Below are 10,407 nucleotides of genomic sequence, written 5' to 3' on the forward strand. Positions count from 1 at the left end.
TTTTATTATTGCTACTTCTTATCGGCCTTATTAATGTCTTTGTTGTATTTTCTTAAATGAAGCACTGAAAATGAGGAACTTTTTAGGTAACTTAACGTGATTGCTTTATTTAGATGTTCCTTTTTTTTTAAGAAAAAGAAACATTTAAACTTATAAACTCAAAACTGAAAATTCGAAATATCTAATCCGATTAACCCAAAATCGAACTTAAAAAATCCTACCCAACCCGAGCTTTCTTGGATTGAATTTGAATTGTCATTTATTTAATCCGAAACCCAAATATCTAAATCAAAATTTTCATATTCAATCCGAACTGCACAAATACCCCCTCATCCGAAAGAATATTTTAAAATTCCAAAAACAAACAACTTAACCGCCCCTTGTATTAGAAATTAAATACGAATATTCTAGAAATTACCAATTCAATCAGCCAAAAATATGTATTCTAAAATCCATTATTACACTTGTAAGGTGCTCAAGCCCCCACGTCTATATCCACAAATTTCACATTACACCCTACCACCTTTATATATCTCATCAAATCTCACTAAACCTTATCAAAAACCCAATCCAAAACCCCTTATATAAAAATTACTAAAACCCCTTCTCCAACCTTCAAAAATCTTGAGAAAAAAAAAATATTTTCTTGAAATCTGAAAATATTTTCTTGAAAAATGTCCACAAAAGAAATGGAAGTAGTGAGGAATTTGGATGTTGAAAGATACATGGGAAGATGGTATGAAATAGCTAGTTTTCCATCAAGAAATCAGCCTAAAAATGGTGTAAACACAAGAGCCACTTACTCTTTAAATCCAGATGGTACAGTTCATGTGTTAAATGAAACTTGGAGTGATGGAAAAAGAGGTTCAATTGAAGGGACTGCATATAAAGCTGATCCTAAAAGTGATGAAGCTAAGCTTAAAGTGAAGTTTTATATTCCTCCATTTTTGCCAATTATTCCTATTGTTGGTGATTATTGGGTTCTTTATATTGATAATGATTATCAATATGCTTTGATTGGTCAGCCTAGTAGGAATTATCTTTGGGTAAGTTCCCTTTTCTTTTGACATTTTATAAAGTCATGGGTTTTGCCATTTTCATGTGAATCTTGAATGAGGGCAGCGCGGCTGCACTAAACTTCTGTTATGGATGTGGGAAAGGATAAGGGCAATGGTCTATATATTATATGCAGACTTAACCTGTATTCCTGTAAGAGACTGTTTTCACGGTTCGACGGGCAATAACTTTACCAGTTGACCAGTTGCGCCAAGGGTCCTCCTCCAAAATTTGGACGAGCTTCGAGTATAATTAGATGACTTAATGTGTCTGCTTTGAGGAATTGATTGTTCATCTGGGAATTTGTTTATTCTTTATTAATATCTTTTACATGTTTGCTTGAGCATAGTGTCCATCTATGTGCTGAAAAATTGGTTTAGTTTTCAATAAAAGACCAGCTACATATACATCGTGGTGTTCGAATTAGTTTGCGTGCACCTCAACTCCTTGACTATTCAATCGGTATTAGCTATCTCTCACCAGCATAGAGAGGCAGATTTTTACGCAACGGGACACAATATTATGCTCAATCAGTACCACTAAAAGTTTTTTAGTATTCAGGATGCCAAATGCTTTAAATTAACTATTTTCAAGGCATATACATATAGATATACAAAGATTTTTTTTGAAGCTTACGGGATTCGGTGACCCCTCACTATACACATAGGTTGTTATAGTCTGCCTCTGACTCTCCCATCCTCGCAGTAAGAATCACCTAGTGTTTTCGACTAAGAATTTGAATTTGACCTCATGCTAATATTTGATCTTGAGCTTATGGTTCTCTCTTTACTTCATTGACTACTAGTTCCCTGATATTATAATTTTTATTTGTCAGGTTTTTAGAGCTTAACAAAATATTGTTTGATTTGCAGATATTATGTAGGAAAACACATCTTGACGAAGAGATATACAACATGCTGATTGAGAAGGCTAAAGAAGTAGGCTATGATGTGAGTAAACTTCACAAGACACCTCAGTCTGATCCTCCACCAGAGGGTGACGATAGCCCACAGGACACCAAAGGAATTTGGTGGCTTAAATCAATCTTTGGAAAATAAACATGCAGTAAATATATATATGGTTAAAAAAAAAAAAAACAAGAGGACAAAAACTGTGGTGTTGTTGTAAGAGAGTTTTTGCTGTTAATTCCATATGTTTTAAGGTTGTATTTATTTCCTAAAATGTCTTTTTATTTTCTGGAACTTTGTAAAGTTGATAGTAAGTAGTGTCAAGTATGTGGTGATTGTAAAATAGAGTTTGTTGTTAATTTTGCATTTGAATTTTATTATGTATGAAAATGTTGTTGCTTTATTTGGTATGAAGTTTCTTGATTATAAACATATTTGGATTTCCTGTCGTATTCTAACTAGTCGAAACTTGGTGTATGGTGGGGGTGGGATTATTGGACCTTGGCCACAAGCTTTCACATGCTGCCTGTCATATTTCACACTCGTCAAATATTGTCATCAACAGACAATGAAAACTTTTTGTGTGGAAAATATCAACTATATGCCCGTCGGTGGATATTAGTGTTATTAGCCGTATTTACGGACTATACTTTGTATTCAGGTATATATATATATATATCCATTGTAATCATTATTAGGGGTGTATATAAGTCGGGTTGGTTCGGATTTTACAATTATCAAATTAAACCAATTGTGTCGGGTTATTAAATCTAAAGATCAAACCAAATCAATAAAACTTGATTTTTTCAATCTCGGGTTTTCGGGTTATTCGGGTTTTTTCCCGGTAAAATCTTCGTAGAACGAAATATATTACTTGTGCTCAAAATATTTCGTTAATCCTAGTAAGCTACAACTATATAAGGTATTTTTCAAGAAAATAATACAAAATATGAGATGTATCATGGCATTATTCTAAGATATTCAACAATAAAGATAATAAAATTATGTAATATAAATATTGCTAATTAAATAATAAAAATAAACATAATCTAAAAGTACTAAGTCATGCTAAAATAAGTAGACTAATAAAGGAGTATTAATTACATGACTAAACACTAAAGAAAAAATAAAAATAGGTTATGCATTTTTATCTAAATTATTGCAAAACAAAAAATAGATATTCAATACATTGTCGTTCATAGTATTGAATTGAATGGCTTTTGATAGCATTAATATTGATTTGATTTTGATTTGGCTTTTATTAGCATTATTTAAGTTACTAATATTAATGACTATAAAACTTATTGGAATATTCAAAAGTTCTAAGTCCAACCTTGAAATAATATCTTAAAAGATAAAATTATGAAAAAGTTTAAGAAATATTTAAAAATTACATCACAATAAGTATATTTATATATTAAATATATCTAAAATTTCTATATATGTAATGTCGGGCTGATTTGGTTTCGGTTGACTTTTTTTAGTTAAAATCAAACCAAACCAAACCACTTATGGTCGGGGTTTTTTTTCCAACACCAAACCATAGTCATTTTTTCTCTCTATTTAACTCGAATTTTTGGGTTGGTACGGTTTGTCGATTTCCTTTGTACACCCCTAATCTTTATTAGTATCGTGGGAAAAAAATGTAGGATAGAAAGTTCTACTTGATCGAAGGGGTGACTAAAAGGCCAAATCCAGCTAAAACAAAAAGAAAAGATCAAGGAGAGAGAGCTAGACGAGCATTCACAAGAGAGCAACCGACACATCTAAAATTGCTATAGTAAAGCAAAACGAAAGTACCTCCCTAAGGTTCTACTTTTTCTTGAGCGTTCAGCAATAAATAAAAAGCTTCTAAATGTATAGGAGACTCTCGATTGATTAATTATAATTTTTACAAGATTGTATATAATCCAATATTCAGTGATATGCTTTTCCTACTCGAAGCTTTTGATATAGAAATTTCAGTGTAGATTCATATAAAGTCCAAGCAGTCGTTCTCATGTAATATCGTAACTCGTAACGTTGAAGCCAAGGATAGGTTAGCAACTTAACATTGTCCCACCGATGGACGTACTTTCATCCTAAAATGGTAAAAATATACAATATAAACAATGAAAAGTTGTGTTATAAAAAGGATTTATTGTTAATTCCAAATGTTTAAGGTTGTCTTAGGATCGAAATAATAAGGTATTATGCGGAAGTTAGTAAAATAAAACATGAACGATGATAAATCAGATAAAAGAGAAATATATCAAAAGAGACACAAACACGTGGTTCGGTCAATTGACCCACGTCCATGGATATAGATGAGTAATCCACTATATAAAAGAGAGTACAAAATATCGAGAGAACAATTACAAAAAAGTAAACACAAGTGACACACTAATACTTTGTCCCGAAAAGTTCTCCCATCTAGACAAGACTACATTGTGGATGCTATTGAATAAGAATGATCCTCAATTAATTTATAAAAGTCCAAACCTTTTTCTACAAGAAAAAAAACTAGCAAAATATGAGAGATTTATAATTTCTTTCTACTAAAAGAAAAACCCAATTATAATAAATATTTTACCTTTTCCTTAAAATGAAATAGGAAAACCAAATCACACCTAACCTTCTTGTGTAGCCCTGGTAGTGTGTGGTTTGCATTTGAAGTATGTGTGAAATGTTGAATTTTATTTGTTTCTTTCTTTTGGCATGAAGTTTCTTGAGTGCAGACAAATTTGGATTTCTACAGTATTCGACCTTGCTGAAAGCTTCCACACCGTTGTCTTGTCATATTTTTTACGAGGCGGGTGCAGTGTTGTGACATCAGATTTATCTGAATTTAATATTTTTTAAAAATACAATTAATTTAATTACTACTAAGAATTTTAAAAATTAAATTTATAAAGCTCAAATCATGAATTCGACTCTTTCGCACTCGTCAAATATTGTGAGCAACGGACATGCAAATCCTGGGTGCAGATAATATTACTTCTTTGGTGTGAATTTGTGATTTATCTCTTTTCGTATGTATTACAGTATTCCTATATGTTGATTCTGTAGATAATATCTTACATTTATTATTTTAACGAGCGTGAAAAGAACTAAAACGACAGTTAAAATAAAATAAAGGAGTAATATTTTTGTCTTTAATTCGTACATTAATTTTCGATCTTAAAATAAAAGTTTTACAATTAAAAACTAAATAAAAGGTAATATAGAATTGTTCCTTCATTTCATTTAATGTGGTAGATTCTAGAGCACAAAAGTGCCAATTTATTTGATTTTCGTGGTTGAAACTTGACAGAAATTTTCAAATTTTTAGAGTAAAATTTACTAATCTAGAGGCACATAAAAGGTAAATCATATAATAATAATAATAATAATAATAATAATAATAATAATAATAATAATAATAAGATCTCTAAACTTGTTTGAGAAAATTGTGTCGAAGAGAACCTAATTGACCTCATCACCAACTAATGCTATGGAACCTTCGCACCTCAATCCTGAACCCATTGCTCTAACCCAAGAAGACAAAGTAAGATTGTACCACTCTTGGTGCTTCTCTGCCATTGTGAAACTATTTGCGAGAAGAATTTCACATCTAACACTCAAAGTTAAACTAAATGAGTTGTGGAAGCCGGAGGAAAATCTCATCCTAATCGATCTAGGATGGGATTTTTTCACTGTCAAATTCAATTTGGAGGAGAGCATGACCAAGGCTCTTCGTGGTGTGCCATAGTTCGTTTTTGGGCATTTCCTAACAGTGCGAAGATGGGAACCAAACTTTATCCCTGGAGCAACACTCCTCGCCTCCACATCTATTTGGATATGTCTTCCTCAGCTACCAACAGAGTTTTATGAACACGATATCTGAGAAAGAATAGGGTCAAGAGTCAGAGGGCTCCTCAAATTGGACTCCTGCACATCCTCAACCTTAAGGGGCAGATATGCTAGGTTGAGCATACAAGTCCCTTTGGAATCCTCGATCATAAAATCTGTTACAATTGGATTGCACACCCAACCAATTATCTATGAGGGCGAAGGTATTATATGTATTGGATGTGGGGACATTGGTCATACCAACAACAGATGCAATTACCAAACAATCCCAATCACCAACTAATCGATTGATCCACAACTGAATCACCCTGCAACAAGCGAAAGAAGTGGCAAGCTGTAAGATTCCACAAGAACAGGAAATGGCAGCAAAAGCTTAAAAACCCCACACGTCAAGAATCAACCTCAGAAGCTAAAGGGATCCAGGTAAAAATATTCGATGTTACTACAGGTAAGTTCCTAAACACTCAAACATTTCACTACCAAGGGAAATCTACCCACTCTACGGACAAGGGGATAAAGAATCAAACAAGTAATCTCAAGGTTGACACTTCGAATACCCCCACCCCCTCTAATTTTTCAAATAGCACACTGTCACATCCCCAAACTAATAAGATTGGCAATCTTCATCCACCCACCCCTTCTACCTATACACTAGGTCCACTGACACAGACCCAAACCAACTTGCTTTTAAAACATCCCCAGCCCACAGTTTATGTTACCCAACCAAGGAATGATTCCCCCATTACCCAAACCCAAAATCCGTAAATGGAACCCATTCTGGACATGTGGCCCAAAGATGGACCTCGAAATTATGCTCACACTGACACGCATGCGTACACCCGCATAACACCTACTCCCTCCTCCTTAGTCCATCTTTTCCCACTGTCTCTCCCAAATCCATCTCTAAGATTAGCCCCAAATCTTTACTAAATCCGCCATCTGCAACAAGTAATCATCACTATGTAGAAGGCGAAGTGACATCCGATGTCTCATCAAGCAAACCCACACATCTCAAGTTCTCCATTAACACTAATGAAATCAAGCAAATTGTCCCTGTTTTTACCACTTTGGGTAATCAACTTTCCACCATGATAGTCCTCAAAATCGATCCCAATAATGTCCCAACAATAGCCATCCAACCATGGGGAAACGGAGGACGAACCCATCCCAATGCTGACGCTGGTCTCTGCTCCCTTTCCCCTAAATCGCTCACTAGGATCGTAGCTAGAGATGGCCATACAGGGCCAAAGCTAGGTCTTCAACATGAAGATCGGTTCAGTCTCGGTGTCGATGTCCAAGACCTCTCTTTCTAGCCCCGTCAATAACTACGGGGCTCAACCATGTCCTAGCAAGCTTTGGTCACCAACTGTGGTAAACCACTCTCCTCCAAGCCTAGTACTTGGGTGGGGCAAGGAACCTGTCAACGGAGGAGTTCAACCTTCTAATGAGTCAGGTGTTCCAAATGATGCCCTTCTTCCCAAAAATTAGTGCATAATATCCATCGAAAACCCCATCCTTCCTCATGTGTCCCCCTACATCGATCCCATAAATAGGGCCGATGATATCTCCCTTAGTTTCTCCAGTACCAGCAGCACTATCGGAGGGCCCAAGCTCTGTGCTCCACCGACATTGGACTTTCTCAAGGAGTATAATCTAGAGCTAGAGGAAACCCTAGCAAATCTAGGAGTGCCAAAAACAATAGTCATACTGTTGAAAAAGAGCCAGGTGATAGAATTCAAAGAGAGTCTCAGCGAAATGCTTATTACGCTCTGCCCAAGAAAACTATCAAGTTGCAACCTCGATCTCCAAGTGCCCTCATTAACAAACTTAGAACACTCCATAGCTCTACTCCGACCATCACTAGGGATGGAGGGTCAGAGAGCATTGACCAAGGGGAAGGGAAAGGGTGTCAAGAGGAAGACACCACACTAATAGAAGCTACTAATGAACTTCATCGTATGGAATGCCATAGGGCCAATAGTGTAGGCACTGTTCCTCTATGGTCAAACTCCACAACCCTGTTGTGCTTGTCCTCCTCAAAACTCGCATGGTTGATCACAAACACTTAACCTCTAAACTGCAGTTTAGTGCACAATTCCAATTCCCTGTCAATGGTCAATCTGGTGGCATAGTGGTCATGTAGAAAGATGTCCTAATCAAACTTGAAGAGGTCTCCACTACTCCTCAGGGTGTCTATGTCATGGACAAGGTACTCCCCCCCACTCCCAACTTCTTTCTTATTAGTGCTATTTATGCTAGCAATAGTCTTACTGATAGGATTAAACTATGGGATCATTTGGTAGACATAGCATCTGTATTCAAGGGTAACTGGTTAGTAAGGGGTGACTTCAATGAAGTCCTAAAAGCCAAAGACAAATTTGGGGGAAATAACATTAGTACTACTAAGGATAGCCACTTCTAGAATTGGATCAACAAGTGCAATATAATTAACCTAGGATTTAAAGACAGTAAATACACTTGGAGTAATAAGAGATACTCTAATAGACAGAACCTCATCCTAGAAAGGCTAGACAGGTGCTTGGCTACTACTGACTGGATTAATCTATACTCAAATGCCAGTGTCACTCACCTTTCCAAGACCCACTTAGATAATTACCCCCTGATTTTCTCCCTGTATAATGCTCAGATTAACCACAATAGACCATTTAGATTTGAAACAATGTGGTGTGGGTACCCTGACCTACCACTGATCATTCACAAGAGCTTCTCCAATAATGATACACTGACCCTGGCCACCACAGACTTTCAACTCAGTACCTTGAAATGGAATAAATAAACCTTTGGTAATATTTTTTATAAGAAAAAGCATATCATGGCCAGTCTAGCTGGGATCCAGAACCCCCCCAATTCCCATTCAACAGATTTCTCTAAGACTTAGACTCACACCTCCAAAAGGAGTACTCACACATTCTTAGATGTGAGTAGGATTTATGGAGGTTGAAAGACAGAACCAAATGGCTTTGTGATGGAGATGACAACACTAGTTCTTTTACAAATTTACCATAAACAGAAGAAGAAGAAGGAATAAAATCTTATCCCTTAAGGATGAGGTAGGTAATTGGACCCGTGACCAAGAGGGTTTTAAGGATATAGTGCAAGTGTACTTTAAAAACATCTACACCACTAACCATACCCAAACCACCCTCCATAGTACTCACACAACACCTGGCTTCAACTCCCTCTCTGAGGAAGTATCACTTAGCCTCAGTCAGCAACTGAGACCAAGTGAGATCACAAATTCCCTCTATTCCTTCAAGGCCAAAAAAGCTTCTGGTCCTGATAGGCTCCAGCCTATCTTCTACCAGAAATACTGGCACCTTGTTTCCCACCATGTTACCACCTTATGCCTCATACCTAAATGTGACAATGCTACCATGCTTATTAGAAACTTTAGACCTAAAGGACTTTGTAACACCATGTATAAGCTAGTCACCAAAATCATTGTCAATAGGGTCAAGCCCCATCTAAGCACCATCATTGGTCCCAGCCAGGATAGATTCTTCTCAAATAGGAGAGCCTCTAATAATGCTATTATTGTCCAAGAATACATTTTCCACTTCAACAACATGAAAGGGAAAGTTATTAATATGATCCTCAAAGTGGACCTTGAGAAGGCCTTTGACAGGCTTGAATGGTCTTTCATTAGAAGCACCCTCCTCTTTTACAACCTTCCAGGAAGCCTTATCAACCTCATTATGTCATGCATCATATCAGCTTCGATCTTCATTCTCATAAATGGAAACAAGACTGACCCATTCCTATCTTCTAAAGGTATCAGACAGGGGGATCATATGTCCCCTTACATCTTTATAATATGTATGGATAGGTTATCCAAGTAGATTGATCATGAAGTAGACATCCTGAATTGGAATTCCATCTCCATTAGTAGAACTGGCCCTAGGATCTCCCACCTCTTCTTTGCGAATGATCTAACACTATTTGCAAAAGCCAACCCAAAGAACTGTCACACCATCCTCAGAATTCTGGACTCCTTTAATTTGTTCTGTGGCCAAAAAGTCAATTTGATTAAATCCAAGGTAATCTATTCCAAAAACATATCAACTGAAAATATTGAGTTGTATACCAACATTCTTGGCATCGAACCATCTTCCTCCTTTGGTAAATACCTTGGCTTTTCCATCTTCCATAAGAGACCTACCAATGCTGACTTCCAATTTATTATTGATAACATGCACTCTAAGTTAGCAGGCTAGAAAACTAGGTTATTGAACTTGGCAGGGCGCACTACATTAGAAAAAGCTAGCTTAGCTACCATTCCTAGTCATGTGATCCAATACATTAAGTTACCCATGACCACATGCAAGAAGATCAAAAAAATCCAGAGGGATTTTATATGAGGTACCACAATACAAAAGAAAAAGATGCACTTCTGAATTGGGAGATTATTACAAAACCCAAGCCACATGGTGGCCTGTGTGTCCAAAACGTTAAACTTAAGAACATGTTGTAAGCACGTGATTTTTGCCCTATATGAGAAATACTCCCAAAAAATGCAAAATAAAATGATTTTCCTTGGTGTGCAATTTTGAGTACTTTTATGATATTTTTAGATAATTATTTGTATTTGTCT

The 10,407-nt window shown here is 36.1% G+C and overlaps 1 protein-coding gene across 1 annotated transcript; it reads left to right on the forward strand.

The window, feature by feature from the left end:
- The first annotated feature begins 556 nt into the window (after positions 1–556).
- LOC104215477 (temperature-induced lipocalin-1-like) lies at positions 557–2,396 on the forward strand. The gene is made up of 2 exons (XM_009765288.2): positions 557–1,046; positions 1,929–2,396. The coding sequence occupies exons 1-2, from the start codon at positions 675–677 to the stop codon at positions 2,112–2,114; spliced, it is 558 nt and encodes a 185-aa protein (XP_009763590.1). The 5' UTR covers positions 557–674; the 3' UTR covers positions 2,115–2,396.
- The last annotated feature ends 8,011 nt before the right edge of the window (positions 2,397–10,407 follow it).

This window comes from Nicotiana sylvestris, chromosome 11, assembly GCF_000393655.2.
Source record: "Nicotiana sylvestris chromosome 11, ASM39365v2, whole genome shotgun sequence".
NCBI lineage: Eukaryota > Viridiplantae > Streptophyta > Magnoliopsida > Solanales > Solanaceae > Nicotiana > Nicotiana sylvestris.

Excerpts from the sequence above, each read along its gene's own strand:
- LOC104215477 (XM_009765288.2), top strand. The coding sequence starts at position 675 with ATGTCCACAAAAGAAATGGAAGTAGTGAGGAATTTGGATGTTGAAAGA. Across the intron at positions 1,047-1,928 it reads CTAGTAGGAATTATCTTTGG|ATATTATGTAGGAAAACACA; the intron begins GTAAGTTCCCTT and ends TTTGATTTGCAG.